This window comes from Corella eumyota, chromosome 3 (assembly GCF_963082875.1).
Source record: "Corella eumyota chromosome 3, kaCorEumy4.1, whole genome shotgun sequence".
NCBI lineage: Eukaryota > Metazoa > Chordata > Ascidiacea > Phlebobranchia > Corellidae > Corella > Corella eumyota.
The window spans coordinates 20,474,891-20,496,196 of NC_137492.1; the positions used below are offsets into that span (position 1 = coordinate 20,474,891).

The 21,306-nt window shown below is 38.4% G+C and overlaps 1 protein-coding gene across 4 annotated transcripts in view; it reads left to right on the forward strand.

The window, feature by feature from the left end:
- LOC145745090 (uncharacterized) overlaps positions 1-15,643 on the forward strand; it is a 49,149-nt gene extending 33,506 nt beyond the window's left edge. For all 4 annotated transcript variants that reach the window (XM_082563082.1, XM_082563081.1, XM_082563084.1 and 1 more), the window contains 56 exons: positions 56-211; positions 314-469; positions 546-701; positions 774-929; positions 999-1,154; positions 1,241-1,396; positions 1,521-1,676; positions 1,745-1,900; positions 1,995-2,138; positions 2,255-2,407; positions 2,502-2,657; positions 2,739-2,894; positions 2,993-3,151; positions 3,340-3,495; positions 3,579-3,734; positions 3,811-3,966; positions 4,027-4,182; positions 4,276-4,431; positions 4,583-4,726; positions 5,194-5,349; positions 5,643-5,798; positions 5,871-6,026; positions 6,101-6,256; positions 6,326-6,481; positions 6,559-6,714; positions 6,786-6,941; positions 7,056-7,211; positions 7,335-7,481; positions 7,556-7,711; positions 7,807-8,112; positions 8,545-8,700; positions 8,824-8,979; positions 9,044-9,205; positions 9,372-9,527; positions 9,613-9,768; positions 9,831-9,986; positions 10,056-10,214; positions 10,304-10,450; positions 10,523-10,678; positions 10,744-10,899; positions 10,974-11,129; positions 11,215-11,370; positions 11,493-11,648; positions 11,766-11,921; positions 12,017-12,175; positions 12,246-12,401; positions 12,512-12,667; positions 12,862-13,027; positions 13,160-13,354; positions 13,534-13,670; positions 13,752-13,968; positions 14,348-14,556; positions 14,626-14,784; positions 14,900-14,981; positions 15,074-15,208; positions 15,315-15,643. In XM_082563082.1, the coding sequence (XP_082419208.1) occupies positions 56-211; positions 314-469; positions 546-701; positions 774-929; positions 999-1,154; positions 1,241-1,396; positions 1,521-1,676; positions 1,745-1,900; positions 1,995-2,138; positions 2,255-2,407; positions 2,502-2,657; positions 2,739-2,894; positions 2,993-3,151; positions 3,340-3,495; positions 3,579-3,734; positions 3,811-3,966; positions 4,027-4,182; positions 4,276-4,431; positions 4,583-4,726; positions 5,194-5,349; positions 5,643-5,798; positions 5,871-6,026; positions 6,101-6,256; positions 6,326-6,481; positions 6,559-6,714; positions 6,786-6,941; positions 7,056-7,211; positions 7,335-7,481; positions 7,556-7,711; positions 7,807-8,112; positions 8,545-8,700; positions 8,824-8,979; positions 9,044-9,205; positions 9,372-9,527; positions 9,613-9,768; positions 9,831-9,986; positions 10,056-10,214; positions 10,304-10,450; positions 10,523-10,678; positions 10,744-10,899; positions 10,974-11,129; positions 11,215-11,370; positions 11,493-11,648; positions 11,766-11,921; positions 12,017-12,175; positions 12,246-12,401; positions 12,512-12,667; positions 12,862-13,027; positions 13,160-13,354; positions 13,534-13,670; positions 13,752-13,968; positions 14,348-14,556; positions 14,626-14,784; positions 14,900-14,981; positions 15,074-15,208; positions 15,315-15,547 (8,985 nt within the window). In that variant the 3' untranslated portion in view covers positions 15,548-15,643. The remainder of the gene's footprint in view (positions 1-55; positions 212-313; positions 470-545; positions 702-773; positions 930-998; positions 1,155-1,240; positions 1,397-1,520; positions 1,677-1,744; positions 1,901-1,994; positions 2,139-2,254; positions 2,408-2,501; positions 2,658-2,738; positions 2,895-2,992; positions 3,152-3,339; positions 3,496-3,578; positions 3,735-3,810; positions 3,967-4,026; positions 4,183-4,275; positions 4,432-4,582; positions 4,727-5,193; positions 5,350-5,642; positions 5,799-5,870; positions 6,027-6,100; positions 6,257-6,325; positions 6,482-6,558; positions 6,715-6,785; positions 6,942-7,055; positions 7,212-7,334; positions 7,482-7,555; positions 7,712-7,806; positions 8,113-8,544; positions 8,701-8,823; positions 8,980-9,043; positions 9,206-9,371; positions 9,528-9,612; positions 9,769-9,830; positions 9,987-10,055; positions 10,215-10,303; positions 10,451-10,522; positions 10,679-10,743; positions 10,900-10,973; positions 11,130-11,214; positions 11,371-11,492; positions 11,649-11,765; positions 11,922-12,016; positions 12,176-12,245; positions 12,402-12,511; positions 12,668-12,861; positions 13,028-13,159; positions 13,355-13,533; positions 13,671-13,751; positions 13,969-14,347; positions 14,557-14,625; positions 14,785-14,899; positions 14,982-15,073; positions 15,209-15,314) is intronic.
- The last annotated feature ends 5,663 nt before the right edge of the window (positions 15,644-21,306 follow it).

Below are 21,306 nucleotides of genomic sequence, written 5' to 3' on the forward strand. Positions count from 1 at the left end.
CGATCATTTAAGATAACATGTTTGGAGCAATGTTGTTTAAGTCAAATGTTTCTAGCAATGTCCGCGTTGGAGCATCTGGAGCAACTTCACTGACTGCAGTGTGACGTGCGGTGGTGGCCTCAGGAGCAGAACTCGTGACTGTTTGTTTGGATTAATCGGAAATGTTGGCTGCTTCGGTCGAAGTATCGACAGTGACTCATGCAATGCACATGTAAGTTACAGTAGATTTGACGTTGTAGGTTATATGATATGGGGTTTATATACAGTGTTAAAGTCGTTAATCAGAAGCTTACATTCAAGTTATTTGCCTTAGAATTGTCCTGCGTGGTCGTCATGGACACTCACAAGTGATTGTGATGCAACTTGTGGAGGAGGAGTTAGAATATACAGAAGAAGATGCATCAACGGACTTCCTGGCCAGGTCGGATGCGAGGGCGATAATCAACTCTTTGAGCTCTGTAATAACAACGTAAGTATGACGTCATAGAGCTACTTAGAATGTCCGTGTTATACTTGCTAATATAACGAGGTTAATATAATTACAGCCTTGCCCATCGTGGAACGAATGGGGAGAATGGACTCCTTGTTCAAGATCCTGCAGCGGGGGAAGAAGGGAGCGAGCAAGGATTTGTGTAAACGGTCTTCCAGGTGACCTTGGCTGTAGAGGTCAAGCAATTGAACCTGGCCGTTGTATGACACAGGTTAGTACCACAGTTTGTGATACTTTATGTTAAATTAAATTTTATTTATAAATATGTTTATAAACTTTACAGAGATGTCCGTTCTTTGAACAATGGTCGCCGTGGTCGCCATGTAGCGCCACATGTGGCCGAGGAACCCAGGATCACTTCCGGTCCTGTTTGTTCGGGACCGAAGGGGAACCAGGTTGTGTCGGAGACACCGAGGAATCAAGACAATGCATCGAAGGGGTAAGTTTTAGTTAAGGTTCGGGGATTTTTGCATGGGTCACATGTATTATTAAAAATGTTAAATGTCAGGACTGTCCGTTCTTTGACGATTGGACTCCTTGGTCGGATTGCTCCAACTCGTGCGGAGGAGGAAGAAGAAATCGGGCTCGAACCTGCGTCAATGGACTCCAGGGAGATCTTGGTTGCCAGGACAACTTTGATGAAGGAGAGAACTGCAACATGGCGGTAACTTTGATATTTTTTAAAATGGTTTTTGTAGTTTTAATGACTTATAACGACTAAAACAGTTGAACGTGTAACCTGATGTTTAGCCATGCGTATCATGGGAACAGTGGGGTCCATGGTCGCCATGTTCGGAAGTTTGTGGCTTCGGTGTGGTTACCAGGAACCGTGAATGCACCAACGGGGAACCAGGTCAGTTCGGTTGTCTTGGATCCGATCAACAAACTGCTGGATGCTACGAAGCTGTAAGTTTAACATAATCGCAGCTTATATTAGTTTAAATAAACATATTCCTTCTTAACTTTTTAGTTAGGTGTTAGTTTGATTAAAAATATTTGCAAACAAGTTTTTGTTAATGGATTATTTTAGACCTGCCCGGACTTTTCCTCGTGGTCCGATTTTAGTATGTGCACTTCTACTTGTGGTGGTGGAACTCGTGTTAGAACGAGAAGTTGTATCAACGAGGTAGAGGGAGGACTCGATTGCAACGGACCACTCTCCGAGACCATCTTCTGCAACGAACAGGTGCGTAGTGTTGTGTAAATAATAACGTTAACCGATTGTACCTATCTTTAATGTTTGTGACGTCACAGAATTGCCCCACGTGGTCAGAATGGAGCGAGTTCGGTGATTGCTCGGAATCGTGTAACGGAGGAATCAGCAGAAGAACGAGGACGTGCATTGACGGTCGTCGTGGAGCAATGGGATGCAGGGGAGCAAGCTCTGATTATTCTTCGTGTAATGAAGAGGTTTGTGATTAAAAACCTTTTAATATTTTTTAGTATATTTAATCGACTTGTAAGTACGACCAACAATAATTCATAATATATTGTGATAATTCAGACTTGCCCGTTCTGGAGTTCCTGGGATGCTTGGTCGTCATGTGACGTCACTTGTGGTAGAGGTCAAAGGTTGCACTCCAGAGTTTGTATCGGAGGAGAAAGTTGTCAGGGCGAGGAGATCGAGGCTGGAGACTGTGTTGAAAATGTGAGTTTGAGTAAATACTTTTTAGAGGGAATCAACTTCATATACTTTTGATTAACTCCCGTTTTAAACAATTGTTTAAGTTACTTTTTTAATTGTTTTTTATTGTGATGTCACAGAGTTGTCCGTTTTGGAGCGAATGGGGAAGTTGGTCGATGTGCAGCAGAAGTTGTAACCGCGGTAGTCAGTCACAATCGCGTTTCTGCATCAACTCAGTCGGAGATGAGGGTTGTGAAGGAGCGGCAACTGCCACTAGGGATTGTCAGCCACAGGTTACTAACGTTGTTTAATTTTTGCCCACATACCAACTTATAAATAATTTTTCTTGTAAAAAACTTTTTTAACTTTTTAAAATGTTGTTTTAAGCCTTGTCCAACATGGAGTGAGTTTGGAAACTACACAGCTTGCAGTCGGTCATGCGGTGGTGGGATTCGAACCCACGAACGTCAGTGTTTCAACGGACAACCAGGGGATCGAGGGTGTAGAGGACCAGTGTCTGAACAAGACTTCTGCAATTCTGGGGTAAGTTGAGTAATAATATAAGGGATTTATTATCTTAATTTTGCAAGAAAAAAAACTAATATAACAATGTTAAATGTTTAGCCATGTCCATTCTTTTTACCATGGGGACCGTGGAGACCTTGCTCGCTATCTTGTGGTGGAGGTCAGAGTTCAAGGTCAAGGCTATGCTTAAATGGTTTCCAAGGACAACTTGGTTGCCAGGGGTTACTGGATGAATTTATGGATTGTAATACTCAGGTTTGTTTTAAATTTATAATTTTTTTTTCGGTTACAATAAGGAAATACATTTAGTTTTTATACAGACAAATATTTTAAAGTAAAATTTAAATTTTAAGGAATGTCCAAGTTGGGCAGTCTGGACCACGTGGTCAGCTTGTTCAGCTACTTGTAATGGAGGATATGAAAGAAGAGAAAGAAGTTGCAATAATGGAATTTACGGACAAGTTGGTTGCAATGATGGGACATTAAGAGAAAGAAGGCTTTGTAATGAACAGGTCAAGTTTAAAGTTTTAACAGAATTGTGTTAAAAATAAACAGTTGTTTTAAGAGTTAATTTTTTTGAAATAAGATCTGTAAATTAAAAAAGCAGTTAATTTAAAAAATTAAGGAATCCTAATATAGCATTTCCTATATGTTTGTCGCTATTAAGTATTTTTAGAAGATGTTTATTTTTTCGTAACAGGTTTGTGAGTCGTGGACGTTCTGGTCGAACTGGACCCCATGCAGCGAGGAATGCGGAAGAGGGGAACGTTCTAGAACAAGGGAATGTTTGAACGGGGAGATCGGTTTTGGAGCTTGTATCGGACGTTCGCTGATCACCGAGTCTTGCCAACAAGGAGTAAGTTGTTTTAGGGTGTGGTTTAAAACACTGCTCGTTAACGACTTGAACTTGAGTTTAAACTTGCTTAAACAAAACTTTAGGATTGTGCGTTCTACGGTGATTGGTCAACATGGTCTAGTTGCCAGGTAACATGCGGTGGAGGATCCAGGACCCGGATCCGTCGGTGCTACAATGCTTTACCAGGTGAACCGGGATGTGAGGGACCTGATGTCGAAGTTTCCTTCTGTGCTACACAGGTACTATTAATTTTGATTACGTTTAACTTTTAAAATAAATTTTACTTATTGTTATAATAACCTTTTTATTCCATAGCCCTGCCCGTTCTGGAGCCCGTATGGTAACTACTCAGAGTGCAGTGTAAGTTGTGGAATTGGGACAAGGTCGCACAGTCGAGTTTGTATCAACGGTGAAGCTGGAGATGATGGTTGCATCGGATCACCAGATGAGCAAGAAACCTGTTTCTACAGGGTAAGTATTTGGAGGTTGAATCACTTATACAAGCAAGGTAATAATTTAATTTTTTATTAGATTTGCCCGATTTTCTCGGATTGGGGTCGCTTCAGTCGCTGCACCTCGACCTGCTCAGGGGGAATCACCCGCCGGGTCCGATATTGCATCAATGGAGAAGTGGGTGACCCTGGTTGTCAAGGTAACACCCAGGATCTTGAGGCCTGCAACACCCAGGTAAACATTTTATTTTGATTTTATGATAAAGACTTTTAAAAAAAACGATTTTATTTAAAAGATAAATCTTAAAATTTACTTAAAATTTTTTAGCGGTGTCCATTCTGGTTGCCATGGGGAGAATGGGCTGAGTGTAGCTCCCCTTGTGGCGGAGGTGAAAGAAGAAGGGAGAGGTCATGCATGAACGGTTATCCCGGTGACGATGGTTGCCAAGGTGATGAAAGAGAAGTTGACATCTGTAATACTGAGGTAACAAGTTCATTATAAGCGAGTTTAATTTGTTTTAATTTGCAAAATTGTTAACTTTATATCTAGAGTTTGTGATACTTAACCTTAATTTTAACCAAAATTATTTTGATATTTTTATTTCTTTTATTCCCTTAACTTTTATATTTTGCAGGTTTGCCCCTTGTGGTCGTCGTGGGATCAATGGAGCGACTGTAGCGAGACTTGCGGACGCGGAATTCGATCCCATGCGAGGACTTGCACCATCCCAGGAGGATGTGAGGGGGAAAGCGTGGATGTTGAAACTTGTATCAGAGGAGTGAGTTGAAATGTTTTTGTGATTTATATTTTGTTAATATTTTGCTCTTATTATTAAATGTGGGCACGAAACCTCGCATCTTTAAAATTGTTGTAAAAAAGTTAAATTTTGTGTTAAAAAAACTTTTTAGTTAACTTTTAAAATCATTACCAGACTTATTATCCTTCGTTAAATTGTGCCTTCGTTTAATTAAGTTCGTTAACTTATTTTTTTACGTAAACGATTGCAGTAAACAATTGCAAAATAAGTATACACATTTATAAAACCGCGTGTTTTTCTTTGTCTTAATAAACTTTAACGTTAATATCGACAACTTTAGTTACTTTACTTTAATTTAAATATTCAACGTTGACAAAGTTATTGTATTGTGTAACAAATTTCTATTTACAGGGTAACTTTTTTAATTAACTGTGCCCACCTATGCTAATTATTACAAGCCCTCAACTTTATAATTTCTATATTCACAGAACTGCGAGTTCTGGGCAGACTGGGGCGCTTGGGGTTCATGTTCAAGAAGCTGTGGATTAGGGGTAAGAAGTCATCTGAGAAGATGTGTGAACGGTCAGGAGGGTGACAACGGTTGCCAAGGAGCTGTCCGAGAGGAGGAGGAATGCAACGACGAGGTATGGGTACGTGCTCCACATGGGTGAATGGGAGCTTCGTACTAATTTCTAATGTTGGTTAAATATGTAGTGTAACGGGGTTTAAAAAAGTAGCTGAAAAAGTTGCTGTTTAATATTAAATTTAAAGTAGTTTAGCGTAGATTGGGTGCTTATAGTATTTTAAGTCCTGGTTACCTTCTTAAAATGCTGATACAACTCTTTTTATCAAAAAGCTTGATAAGAAGTAATATATCTAATCCACTCAAAAATAAAAACTATATGGGACAAGCTTTTAACCGATATTTTAACATCAGGGTTGTCCGGTGTGGTCTGATTGGTCGCCGTTCACGCCATGTTCTGCGTCATGCCAGGGTGGCGTTCGACGTCACGACAGAACATGCTTGAATGGACAAGTCGGACAAATTGGCTGCGTTGGACCCACGAGCGAGGAACAATTCTGTGGTGGTTCGGTAAGATTCAAAGATTTAATTTCCGAATATTTTATCATTGTTAAAAGTCTACAAGATTTTATTTATGTTTAGCTTTGCCCCACTTGGTCCCCTTGGGGCGTGTTCAACCCATGCAATGCTTCCTGTGGAGGAGGAGTTAGGGTCCGAGGAAGATCCTGCATTGGGGGAATTCTAGGGGACTTAGGTTGCGATGGAGCGAACACCCAGGCAGATGTTTGCAATGAACAGGTTAGTTTAAATAAAGGAGTTAAAATACTTAAATTAAAAACTTGAAATTAATCATGATAACTTCGCTTACTCAGAATTGCCCGTTGTTTGATGAATGGGTCGGTTGGACTCCTTGTTCAGCTACTTGTGGTTCTGGCAGAAGACGGAGAACAAGAGATTGCTTCTCTGGCAGATTGAGATCTTTCTCTTGCACGGGATTATTTGACAGTGTTGATATTTGTAACAGCCAGGTATTTACGATCCGGTCCATTTTGATAATTTACTTTTAACGCAGATTGCTTAACTAAAACTTTTTGCAGCAATGTCCGTACTGGGATCTGTGGTCCACCTGGTCGAGTTGTAGTGTGAGTTGTGGACGAGGAACAACCTCCAGGACTCGAAGTTGCATCAACGGAGATGTTGGGGAGGAAGGTTGTACCGGGGATGTACTTGAGACGCAAACTTGCATAACTGGGGTAAGTTTTGGACTTAAGTTTTAACAACTTTAAAAAAACTTTAGGAAATCTAAAAAAATAACCAATAATATTTTTAGAATTGTCCGTTCTGGGCCCAATGGGGCGCTTGGAGCGATTGTGATCGTTCATGCGGAACAGGGTTGAGGTACCATGATCGACGATGCATGAACGGGGTCGGGGGTCAAGAAGGATGCTTGGGGGCGACCCGGGAGAGGGGTGAATGTAGCACCCAGGTTAGTTTAGTTTTAAATCTTTCACTGACAAATGATTTTTTGATTACTTACTGGAACAAATTGATTTTTAGGAATGCCCGTTCTGGAGCACGTGGGGCGAATTTGATGAATGTAGCGCTCCTTGTGGTGGTGGTATACAGACAAGGTTGCGGTTCTGCACCAACGGTGAGGTCGGTTCCATAGGTTGTACCGGGGTCACCTCGTTCGAGCAATATTGTAACGGAAGAGTGAGTTTTAAATTTATTTGTTTATGTAAAAACATTTTAACATATTTAATAACTGAAGCAAAATTATTTTGCATAATTAGTATTTTTAAGTTTTAATTAATTAAAATTTTAAAGGCATGCGCTTCCTGGTCGAGATGGGGAGCTTGGGGAAGTTGTAGCGCCCTCTGTGACGGAGGAGTAAGATCCCGAAGAAGAGTTTGTTTGAACGGAGAGATTGGACAACTCGGATGCGAGGGGGAGACAGCGGAAGATGCTCTTTGTAATACTCACGTAAGTGATGTGGTTTTTGTAATACTCACGTAAGTGATGTGGTTTTTGTAATACTCATGTAAGTGATGTGGTTAAAATCAACTTATTATAACAATCATGTAACTCGTCGTAATTTGTTAACAGACCTGCTCGGAGTGGTCGTCCTGGGGTAATTGGGGTACATGCAGTCGAAGTTGTGGGTCAGGAGTTCGAACCCAATCAAGGGTCTGCGTTGGGGCTGTTGGGGCTTGCGACGGGGAATATGAGAACACTGAAGTTTGCTCAACTGGGGTAAAGATTTAAATATAATTTAACTTTTTTAATAAAAACGTTTCTCAATCGATAATAAAAAATATTTTCTTCAGGTTTGCCCTGATTGGTCGATTTGGGGAGAATGGAGCGACTGTAGCGCCACCTGTGGTCTTGGAAAACGAATTCATGAAAGGATTTGTGTAAATGGGGAACCAGGAGATCAAGGTTGTGAAGGAGGAGCCACTGAGGAAGAATCCTGCTTCTACGAGGTCATAACTTGTTTAAAATATTTTATGGTTTGGAAGGATTTATTTAAAAATCTAATTACAAATAGTAAACAAGTTAAATTTGTTACGTCACACAGGCTTGTTCTCGATGGAGCGTGTGGGGCCCATGGACCCAATGTACAGCATCATGTGGGGTCGGGGTTAGAACTCATTCTAGAGAGTGCGTGAATGGGGTTCCAGGGGACTCTGGTTGCCAGGGTAACGTGGATGAAAGTGAATCTTGTGAAGGACCGGACTGTGTGATCGAGTTTGAATGGACTCCCTGGAGTATTTGTACTCAGACCTGTGGTGTCGGGAAAAGATTTAGGTCCCGGGTCTGTTCTGGCGCCCTGACTGAGCTTTGCAGGGACCTACCAGGCCAGGAGGATGTTTGCAATATTAGAGTAGGCTTTACTGATGTTTTTGCTGGAAATATATTTATTTTATAACATTTTGATTACCGATAACACTGTTTTAAATTATTTTAATAACAATAACTTACGATCTTATTTACTACTAACCAGTTTTTTATTTATTAACAGATTCCTATTTCTATTCAATTTTCAACTAAACTTCACTAACAAATTGTTTTTAAGGTTTAACCAAAATATTTAAATTAACCAACTTTTATTTCCTTATTAAAAGTCTGTTTTCTATAAAATTTATAATTTGTTAAAAATATTTTATAAATATTTGTTTTACTTTTAACTTTTAATATTTGCATGCGTACCAATTTTGTTTACTTTTACTTTTATACTTAACTTTAAACTAACTAATTGAACTGTTGTATTTACTTTTACATATAAAGCAACTCTTTAAACTTTGACTTGTTTTAGTTGTGTCCGTACCTGTCTCCATGGGGAGGTTGGAGTGGTTGTTCAGCATCCTGTCAAGGCGGGATTCGAACCCGAGGTCGTCAGTGTGTGAACGGTGACCTGGGTGAAGATGGGTGCCAGGATTCGTCCCAACAAAACCAGACTTGCAATCAACAGGTAAAAATATTATTATTATTGATGTTCAACTATTTAATTTTAATGCAACGCAGTGTATTTTATTTGTAATATAAACGAATTAAAGTTTTATTTTGTTCAAACTTTTTAAATTTCGGTGTTTAGGATTGCCCGACGTGGCAAACTTGGTCGTCCTGGAGTTTGTGCAGCGCGAGTTGTGGACTTGGGGTTCGATCCCACACCAGGGTATGTTTGAACGGCAATGTTGGCTCAATCGGTTGCATTGGCCGCACCAGGGAACAAGAGGAATGCGGAAGTTTGGTATGTTTTAAGTGTTATGTTTAATATCATACTGATACTAATGTTTATATTTAATCTCTATTAGGAAAACTTTTGTCCTTCGTGGTCAGTGTGGGGCACTTGGGGAGGCTGCTCTGTGAGTTGCAACGGCGGTCAAAGAAGCAGAGGAAGGGTTTGTAACAACGGGGAGCGAGGACAACTCGGGTGCTTAGGTTCGAACACCGACGTAGGCATTTGCATGCAACAGGTTTGGAAGATTTTTTATTTTAAAATATCAGTGCCTAATCCAGGTCAAAGTTTTATTGATTTCAAAACACACTTGTTACACATTTTTGCAACGTCACCTGAAAATAAAAAAGTAATTTACTTTTTGTGCCTTAAAATCTCGTGTTTAAACCTTTTTGTTTGTTTAGCAATGTCCACAATTCGACGACTGGGGTGCTTGGTCGTTCTGTTCCCAACCTTGTGGTGGTGGAAGTTATTACAGGAGCAGGGCTTGTACTTATGGAAGTATCGGGAGTGTGGGTTGTGACGGTGATGTGCGAGAGAGTGGAAGTTGTAACCAGCAGGCAAGTTTGTTATCTTTATATCTAATCAATTTATTCACCTTTTAACGCTATATGTTTGGATTAAAACAACTTTTAATTTTACCAGGCTTGTCCCTCGTGGTCTACTTGGGGTCAATGGACGTCCTGTAGCGAGACCTGCGGAACCGGAATCTTCTCTCATACCAGAGTTTGTTTGAACGGCGAAATTGGCGATATTGGTTGTAACGGACCCCTTAGTGAAGAAGCAGTTTGCCAACAACCTGTAAGTTGGGATAAAACGTTTGTCTTAAAGGAATGAGGATTAAATGTTGCATTGTGTTACAGGCATGTGCCTCGTGGTCGGAGTGGAGCTCATTTGAGCGCTGCAGCGTCACCTGTGGCGGGGGAAGCACGGTTCGAACGAGAATTTGTGTAAACGGGGACATTGGGGATGCTGGGTGCGACGGGGACCCATTTGACATCATTGATTGTAACGCACAGGTAACATACAAGTGCTATAATAATGAAACATATTTTATTATTATTATTTGGTTATAACCATTATTTTAGGAATGTCCTTCTTGGAGTTCTTGGTTTTCTTGGTCGATTTGCACCCAAACATGCGGTGGGGGTCGAAGGAACCACGTTCGGGTTTGTAATAATGGGGTAAGAGGGGATTTTGGATGCCATCTTGGGGGTGTTAGGGAGAGTGAGACCTGCAATGCTGTTGTAAGTATCGGAAACCTAAATTCTGGTGTTTTAAGTCGTCTTATGTTTTAAGTCGTCTTATATTTAAAATCAATGTTTAAACTCTTCAGGCTTGTGCATCATGGGCGGCGTGGGGTGATTGGTCATCGTGCAGTGTCACGTGTGCAGGTGGCAGCCAATCACGATCAAGAGTTTGCGGAAACGAAAGTAATGACTGTGAAGGGCCCACAGAATCCACTCGGGAATGCAATTTACAGGTTTTTATTCCTACCTGGAAAATGTAAATTTATTATTTAAAAGAACGCAATTCTAATGTTTTCCAATTTTAGTCTTGTCCGTTCCTCTCCCAATGGGGCGGTTTTGGTCCCTGTACTGCCTCGTGTGGTGGAGGTTTAAGGTTCCACACCCGAAATTGCATCGGGGGCGAAGTGGGACAAGATGGGTGTGATGACATCATAAGAGAAAGTGAACCGTGTAATAATCAGGTTTGTCCCAACTTATTTGTTGTTTAATCTATCTTATACATTTTTAAATTAATTTAATATTCAAGGCATGTCCAACCTGGAGCCAATGGAGTGAGTTCGGGTTCTGCTCCCTGACTTGTGGAAGTGGAAGAAGGGTCAGAGTTCGCTCATGCGTCAACGGAAGTGTCGGATTCGAAGGATGCGAAGGAGCAGTTGAGGAGAGCGACATTTGTAACTCTCAGGTAAAAGTTTTGGCTGTTGATGTGAACCTGGGGTTTAAATTACTGGTTTTAATTGAAAATTTTAAATCTATCAGGTTTGCCCGAGCTGGACTTTGTGGTCTGAGTTTGGTTCTTGTAGCGCCTCGTGTGGTAACGGATTCTTCTCTCGATCCCGACGTTGCGAAAACGGAAACCCTGGTGACCGCGGTTGTTTAGGTCTAGATAATGAAAGTGCTCCTTGCAACGGAGGGGTGAGTTACCTTAATATTTGTTGGTTAATATTTAATGTGATATTTCTAATTTATAAATTTAAACTTTTAATTATTTTTGTTTCAGTTATGTCCATCCTGGGAGTCGTGGGAGTCTTGGAGTGCCTGCACATCAACCTGTGGAGGAGGACGCAGGACACAAAGGAGAATTTGTTTGAACGGAGAAGTTGGAGATGAAGGATGCACAGGTCCAACTTCTGTTAGTCAGGATTGCAACACTGGGGTAAGTTGAGATCTAGTTGGAGGCAAAAACTGTTCATTAATGTTTAAATATGTATTAGAAAATATATATTGTATAAAGGCAGTGTAGCATATGATTTGATTTATGACCCAAAACAATTTTAGGATTGTCCGTTCTGGCTTCCGTGGGGAGAATGGGCTTCTTGTTCAGTTTCATGCGGTGGAAGTGTAAGGACTCGAGAGAGAGTTTGCGCCAACGGATTTGCCGGAGATATCGGATGCTTGGGTCCGGATCAGGAATCTGGAGATTGTAACACTCAGGTTTGTACTTTATTTTGTTCAAACAAAATTGTTGTTTAAAAGTTATCAGTTCATTACTATGTAAAAAGGATACAAAGTTTTTGTAGCATTACTTAACATGCAAATATTAATGTTCAGGACTGCCCGGAGTGGAGTTCTTGGGATACATGGACATCGTGCAGTGAATCGTGCGGAGGCGGGCTTCGAACTCACGAACGCGAGTGTTTGAACGGAGTTGTTGGTTTGGTTGGATGTGAGGGACCTACCAGAGAGAGGCAGGATTGTAACCAACAAGTAAGTTTGAGCATAATTTGCTTTAGTTATATATCATTCAGTGCATAAGTTTGTTTAATCATAAACACTTAAATAATTAAAAAATTGTTTTACAGTTGTGTCCAAGTTGGGGAAGATGGGGATCTTGGGGAGGATGCGGAGTTAGTTGTGGAGGCGGAACGTACACTAGAAGGCGCACCTGTCTTAACATTGAGGACAACTCGGAAGGGTTCTGCATCGGTGAATCCGTCGATCTTGGCTTTTGTAACACCCAGGTAAAATTTTATTGTTAGCATAACTTGCTACTGGACTATTTCTTGTAACATTTTCGTGGAAACATTTTAGAACTGTCCGCGTTGGATGGATTGGAGCACTTGGACAGATTGTGACGTGTCCTGTGGTGGGGGAATAAGGAGCCACACGAGGCAGTGTATCGACGGGGTTCCAGGTGATGAAGGATGTGAGGGACCGCAGCTGGAGACCGAAAATTGCAATGAACAGGTTTGCTAACAAAAAAGATTTGTTTATATTACATCTCTGTTGTAGGTGGAGTTAACACTTTTTTCGACTAATTTTCGCGTTTTACTAAATACTTGTCTTACTCTTAATAGTTGTGCCCGATCTGGGCATCCTGGAGCCAGTGGAGTACTTGTAGTTTAACTTGCGGAGGTGGAAGGACGAGGCGGAGCAGACAATGTTTGAATGGAAGACCTGGTTTGGTTGGATGTAAAGGAGAATTTGAACAAACGCAAGCTTGCAACCAACAGGTCATTACAACGTTATTGTCATGTTAAAAAAAACAAAGTATTACCTAAAAACTGTGTACTTAAATCTTACTAAAGCCAACAGTTATTTTTTTTGTTAAAAAGATTGTGATTAATAACTTTTTATTGGGCAATAAAAAATTAACCTTATTAAAATTTAAAAAACTTTTTTGTAATTACTTAAATTTTCGAAATAGTCTTGTGCTCGTTTCTCCACTTGGGGTCCATTTGGAGTCTGTTCCGCATCATGCAGCGGAGGATTTCAATCCCGATCCCGAGTTTGTCTGGACGGAGAGGTTGGTGATCCTGGATGCACTGATGTCAGTGTGGACGTCCAACCCTGCAACTTCCAAGCCTGCCCAAGTTTGTTTATATTTATCTTTGATTGTTTAAACAAAATATATTTTTGCCCCTAAATTTTTACTGTCATTAAATAATTTATTTGTAAGTTCTACAACTTTAAAGCAATAATAATTTAAATTGAACAACTTTTAGCCTGTTCTCCTAACTACGAGGATGAAGGATTACTGAACGGATTTGTTGTTTGTACGGACGGAACGAACTTAGGATCGCAATGTACTTTCGCATGCCAGCAAGACTTCCAGATCGTCGGAAGATCTTTGTTAACTTGCGTCCAGTTTACTGATGGAAGCGTCGGGTGGACGGAATCAGAGCCTCCAGTTTGCTCAGGTTTACAATTATTTAAATATTTAAACCAACTTGGTGCTAACTTTAAATATTCTTTAATAAAAATCGAGATTTTGCTACTTTTTTTAAAATTCCGTTTTTGGACACAATAAATGCTTTCATTTCCAAATTTTGAGCTAACAAAAATTACTTTATTAAACATTTTTTGACAATTTTTTCAGAGAGATGTAGTGACAGAGTTGATGTAGTGTTTGTGATTGACAGTTCATCGAGTATCGGAGTTTCGAACTTTGAAATCGTTCGAGGATTTTTGACCCAGCTTGTTATGAGACTGAGAATAGGAGAGGACGCTGCGCTGGTAAGCCAATGTTAATAAAAATAAGTGTTTAGTTGCATCACCACGATATTATGCCCATATAACATCACAACTTTTTTTTAGATTGGTGCAGTCAGATACAACAGGCTGATCGACCATCTGTGGAACCTGCGCGACTTTACAACTCGAGATCAGGTCCTTACCGAGATTGCAAACATTCCTTACGACGGGAGTGGAACCAGGACCGGGCTTGCTATTAACTATACAAGAAACTTCATGTTCTTGCCGGAAGTTGGCGCTAGACGCGGTGTTCCAAAGATCGCTGTGGTAGTAACGGACGGTAAGTCGACCACCGCCTCATATTTTAATTGCATTTATTTAATTATTGCTTAATTATAAGGATTAATAAATAAACATTAATTATTTGCTAAAAACAGCGGTGGTAAGACCGTTGGCCTGACGTAGTACTACAGTGGGTCTTGGGTTAGATTCCTGTTGCTCCCGAGTTGTTTTCATGCTATAACTGATCAGCATTACTTATCAGGCAATTATAATTAATAATATATAAAACTGGCAAAAACAATTCAAGACTGGGTTGGGGCAACAAATGTTACCCTGTGTTCAAGTCGTCGGTCTTAGTACTTTGTGGTTAAAAACAAAATATAATCTATTTAAACTTTAACATGATACGTAGTACAATCTAAACTTTTACCCCACAGGAAACTCCAACGATGACGTCAGTATTCCGTCAGAGCTGCTGAAAGAGGATAACACTTTAATCATCGGCATCGGAATTGGAAATGTCGACAAAGCTGAGATATTTGAAATTGCCTCCGACCCGGACAGCGACTTCGCAACGACTGTGACAAGTTTTGATTCTCTTAATTTGATCGTAAATACGATCACAGACCAAATCATGCTTTGTCAGGTAGGAAATATTCATGTATTTGTGTTTAGGCTCGCACGTTTATTTCCTAATAACAACAATGTTTTGCAGGGTCGTGTAAATATCACGGAATGTCCCGAAGAACCGGTGATGGACGTTTTGTTTATTGTGGACAGTTCTTCCAGTATAGGAGACGAGAACTTTGAGCTAATGAGACAGTTTATCCTCAATATGATTCAAAACTTTAGGATTGGCCCTAATTTTGTTCAGGTAACTCATTGACTTAATTTAAAAATAGTAATAACTATAAAATACAGTGCGTGAAACTTAATTTTTTTGTGATCAAGTACTCGATATTATTGGCAATTTTATGAATTAACTTTAGGTCGGATTTATTCGATATAATAATGTGGTGGATGAAAGGTTCCGCTTTGGTGATTTCAGTACATCTGATGACGTCATACAAGGTGACGTAATAATAACATTAAAATAGGAGTTATTATTTGGTTAAAACTGTTTATCTGTATTTAAAATGCCAAGCTTTAATTTTTTTTAACAGCCGTCAACGATGTGGTATACTCGGGCAGTGGAACAAATACCGGTCAAGCTCTTCAGTTTGCCGCTGATAACGCGTTTAGAGCTTCCGCTGGAAGGCGTCCTGGAGTTCCTGCTGTTACAATTGTGATAACTGATGGTAAGTTGTTCAAGTATAATGTTGGATACCAGGATGTAGGATTGATGTCTGGACAATAAGTTTTTATGATCAATATTTAAGGTTTAATGTTAAATAAATGTTAAAGGATTGTCTCAAACCGCGGTCGTGGAGCCAGCAAATGATCTTAAACGATCGAGTCAAGTCGTGGCCATTGGTATCCAGAACGCAAACGTAGACGAACTTTTGGCTATTGCGTCACAAGACGATTATGTGTTCGACGTCACTGACTTCGCCGCTTTGGACACGACGATCGACAGTATTCGTCTTGCTGTCTGTGAGGCTGGTTTTAGTACTTTATCACTTTCTGATGAGCCATAACTTTTGTTCTGAATGTAAATATAGTTGTAAATACGCAGGTGCTTTTTAATAAATGGTGATTATTATTGAAACGTCATTTTTTACTAATACAAATTAAATAACAAGTTCTCTTTTATTTTTTGACTTCGTCTCCAGACATTTTATTTACAAAAAATAATTATTTAACTTTCCGCGGGTTGGCGTCATAGAGTCTGTGACGTCAAGTTTCCATATTAGGTGAAATTCTTTGCAGGCACAAAATACCAAGACGCGAACGCTTGGTAAGAAATTCTAGTTCAATTGGTAACACGTGCTTATAGTTGCTTTCTTAAACTGTAATGTACAGTTTATTTGTGTTACAAAAACGTTAATATTTAAACACTTTTTAGTTCTTAAGGATAACATAAATCTTAAGCAATAAAACAACAGTAAGGAAAGTTGTTTATAGAGGAAGTAAAACTTTGTTAAATGTCTTGCTATAAAACCCAAGTTACAAGTTATAGAATATGTCTTTGTTATAATTTAGTATCAACAACCACAGACATGGAATGTTCTCGTGGGTTGGTTAATCGAAACTGTGTGAAATTTAGTGACGACAACGCAAACTAAAAACTTTAATTGATTGCAGAGAGAGGACGCCATTTTTTTTGGTCAAGATGTTGTCTGATAAAAACTTTTCAGCGCTTAAGTGATTTTAAGGATCAGTTTAATTTTTTGATTGGTTCACGCGTTTTTCGCTTCTTTGTTTTGAGCCAATTAGATACCAAGAATACCAAATTAAAGTTGAGGGACGGTTAGTTTGACTTTGCGGTTGTACAAGTCGACCATCTTGGTTCCATTGGAATTTGGACAAGAACTTTAGCGAAGGATAAGTTTGTTTTATTAGCCGTAAAGCAATACTTACATTGTTTATTTTTTTAACAGATTTTTGTAAGTTAATTTTATTAAATTTTATTTAATCATTTTTTGAAGATTGGTGTTTTGATGAAGCGAACTTCAACAAATCGGGTTAAGTAGATTGATTTTTGTAAAGTTGTATAAATATTTTTTATAAAAACTTGTATAAAGTTTATATGGTGTTGTTGATTTAAATATGCAACGGGTTAGGGGTAGGATCGCGCGCGTGTCGACACTCGTTATTTTAATGTCTGGCGTTTAACAGTCCGCATATTCAGAACACAACACCATTTTTAAAAGTGTTTAAATAACTAGATAATACCTAATTAGACAAAGTTTGTTTTTTTAAGAATTCTAATGACGACCTTGTGAAGCCAAAAGTTCTGATGATGACGATCTGATAAGAAATAAAGAAACGGGGGAGCAAAGAGGCAACATATCGTTCTCCAGCAACGAGGTAAAATGTTAACTATAAAATATTTAATTAAACCCAATTAGACATAGATAACTGCCCCCTGTTTTTTTTTGAAGTTTTTGATGACGTTTTCGTATGCGACATCACGGGAATTAAAAGAACCGGTTATGACGTCATAAAGATAGAGGACAATGACGTCAGTGGGAACAAGAAAGACGACGTCACAAAGATGGCGGGCAATGACTTCGAAAGATAAAGAAATAGAACGCGTTCATCAGAAATAAGATAAGTGCATTCGTTTCACTATTTAATTGCTAATGTAAACTTATATTATCAATTTATAAATAGTAATTGCTAACTATTTTAAAATTGGCTTATCTATTAGTATTAAAAATACTGATGAGTATCTGATTTAGATTGAGCGGCTGATCATGGGAAAGAAAGTAAAAAATAAAGAAAAGGGAAGGAGGAAAGGTAAATTGTTTATTAATTGACAAAAAAAATTCAAGACGACAATTTAATCTACCACAATTACTAGATCGCTTTATAGTTTTGTCATTAATCATGGTCTACAGTTAATGTGTAATAAAATAAACTCCTTGTGTTTATTTTAAAACAAAATATTTTATATGTTTTGTTAACTTAACTAACTTAAAGTTTTACTGTTAGTGTACCAATTATTACGTTGTTTTTTAATTTAATTGGCTATTTAGGAGGAACTAATCGGGCGATTCTACGGTGATTTGAAGAGGAGATGAAGATTTGGATGTGGCCCTAAGGTAGTTGTTAGTTTAGGTACTGATGAGCTGTGAGGAAAAGACCAAGAAAGGTGATTCCTTTAACATACAGGTGAGATACTTGTTTTTCTTTTTTATTGTTTTAATTTGTTAAATAATTAAGATTTATACCTTTTGTCTATTGTACACCTTTCTTAATTTTTTTGTTTTGTTTAAATTAATATAAGTTTGATTTAGCTAAATTTTCAAATGTAAATTTTGTCGATTGTGTAATAAATGTTATTTTATTAACATATTGAAGTTTTAAAATAATTGTAAATAACATTTTATCAAAATATAAATAAAATGATGTCATTGTAACTTAACCATTTATAGCCACTAATATTAATATCTTATTTCATAACTTAAAATCATTTTTGCCACAACTAAAAATACCTTTTTGCCATAATTTAAATTAACTTTTTGTCAAAAATATAAAATACTTTTTTGTCATAATTTAAGATACTTTTTTGCTATAATTTAAATTACCCTTTTGTCAAAATTTAAAATACTTTTTTTTCATAATTTAAATTAACTTTTTACTCTAATTTAAAATACCTTTTTAATTAAAAAACTTTTATTTTTAATTAAAACATTTTGACCATAATTAAAGCTAATATTTTGTCATTTACCATATATAACATGTAATAATTTAAATAATGCCTATCTAGTATTTAATATAAATACTAGGATCAGCCTAGTTAGATTAAACGAGTCGTAAGTCTTACGTTAACTTTAATTCGTGCGCGTGTTGCAACACATCGCCCCCTTTGTCGGTTTAGTTACATCAGTAGTAATTACGTCATTAGTTTGCGTCGTTTTAGTCATTACGTCAGTTTGCCTCGGTTTGTTATTACGTCAGAGTGCGTTAGGCAGTTTTTACGTTATTTTTCGTCAGATAGTTATGACGTCAGTATTACAGACTACTTTTTACATAATTAAACTAAACAGTATCTGGGTATTTAGTATTACCGCTAGTTGGGGTTACTGCGTACCATTTAATCGACCGCTAGTTGAGGTTGCTGCGTACAATTTGATCGACCGCTAGATGGGGTTGCTGAGTGATTGATGCAACCTTTTTAAACCGTCACGCGGTATTTTGAATGGCTGCCAGCAACTGGATGTTTGGCCAGTTTTGTAATATTACTAGTTAATAATAATTTGTTTTAATATAAACTATTGTTTATTAGTATTAATAAGTGTTAAGCTGTTGGTAATGTAGTTAATGTTTGGTTTGTTTTATAGTTAGGTGTACAAATGCAATTGGTATATATAAATTAATTTAGACTAATTTTAAACTAAATAATATATTGATTTATAAATTATAAAAAATCTTTTTAACTCTGATCCTTTTTGAGGTAATCCTAAAAACGCAATGTTGCAATCCGATCTTCTCGTTTCTTCTGGTGACGTGGCCATCTCATGACGTTGCCCTCTGATGACGTTGCCCTCTGATGGCTTGGCCCCATGATGACTCGGACCTCTGATGACGCGGCCCTCTGATGACAAGGCCCTTTGATGACAAAACCTGTCGTTTTAATGCGGCAAACCCAATATGGTTGTCCACATGAACGTTGTTGTTTTGCCACGTTTCGATGATGTCACTGTCCGATGATGTCACTGTCCGATGATGTCACTGTCCGATGATGTCACTGTCCGATGATGTCACTCTCCGATGATGTCACTCTCCGATGATGTCACTCTCCGATGATGTCACTCTCCGATGATGTCACTCTCCGTTGATGTCACTATTCCATCATGTCACTAACTAATGACTGTTAATGTTCCAATCTTGCAAACCAAATATGTTGCCCACATAAACGTTTTCTGTCGCTTTCCGAAATGTCATTTTTCTATGATGTCACTGTCCGATGATGTCACTGTCCGATGATGTCACTGTCCAATGATGTCACTGTCCGATGATGTCACTGTCCGATGATGATGATGTCACTGTCCGATGATGTCACTGTTTGATGATGTCACTGTCCGATGATGTCACTCTTCAATGATGCCACTCTTCAATGATGTCACTCTTCAATGATGTCACTCTTCAATGATGCCACTCTTCAATGATGCCACTCTTCAATGATGCCACTCTTCAATGATGCCACTCTTCAATGATGCCGCTCACCAATGATAGCCCTCTTCAATGATGCCGCTCTCCAATGATGCCACTCTTTAATTCCGATGATGTCACTGTCCGATGATGTCACTCTCCGATGATGTCACTCTCCGATGATGTCACTCTCCGTTGATGTCACTCTCCGTTGATGTCACTATTCCATCATGTCACTAACTAATGACTGTTAATGTTCCAATCTTGCAAACCAAATATGTTGCCCACATAAACGTTTTCTGTCGCTTTCCGAAATGTCATTTTTCTATGATGTCACTGTCCGATGATGTCACTGTCCGATGATGTCACTGTCCAATGATGTCACTGTCCGATGATGTCACTGTCCGATAATGATGATGTCACTGTCCGATGATGTCACTGTCTGATGATGTCACTGTCCGATGATGTCACTCTTCAATGATGCCACTCTTCAATGATGTCACTCTTCAATGATGTCACTCTTCAATGATGCCACTCTTCAATGATGCCACTCTTCAATGATGCCACTCTTCAATGATGCCACTCTTCAATGATGCCACTCTTCAATGATGCCGCTCACCAATGATAGCCCTCTTCAATGATGCCGCTCTCCAATGATGCCACTCTTTAATGATGCCACTCTTCAATTATGCCACTCTTCAATGATGTCACTCTTCAATGATGCCACTCTTCAATGATGCCACTCTTCAATGATGCCACTCTTCAATGATGTCACTCTTCAATGATGCCACTCTTCAATGATGTCACTCTTCAATGATGCCACTCTTCAATGATGCCGCTCTTCAATGATGCCACTCTTCAATGATGCCACTCTTCAATGATGCCGCTCTCCAATGATGCCAATCTATGATGTTGCTACTTTACGATGATGTCACTCCTGTATGATGTTACTGTCCGATGATGTCACTGTTCGATAATGTCACTTTTTTCAATTATATTTTCTAATATGGCAAACCCAATATTGTTGCCCACTTAAACGTTGTTGTTTTATCCTCAACAATATATTTGGTTGTAAACTTTAAACTACCATCTTAAATGTTATTCCGCCATGCGTGGCGCGTTTTTTTCCATCTTGGTGTTTAAAATGTGCACAGCCTTATAAAGGTGCCGTACAATCTTTTCTGTTTTCCTTATTAGATATTTTGCATTATTTGGTGTATTTAATTTAAATTAACAGTATATTAGCAACTCAATAATATAAAAGTTGCTTTTTCAATACCATGTATTTGATCATATATTAATGATTTGTTTTTTTACTGATGTGTTTTATTCCCATTCTCTTATGTTGCAACCATTAAATAAACTTTTCGAGAAGGAGTTATTTAAGTTTCATCCTAGATATCTTATTGTAATGTAACATTCATGGTTTTATGTCCATTTTATTTTTGGGGAGGTGATTGACTCTTAACTCAGGATTAAGTGACTTTCCCATTGAGTAATTTTCAAAAAATATGTTAAATACAAAAATAAACGTTAATATTTTTAAATTAAGTTAAAATAAGTTTTAATTATTCCAAAAATGTAATAAAAAAAAAGTTTCAAAAACAGCAAGTAGCTGGTGGCCACAACGTTTTCT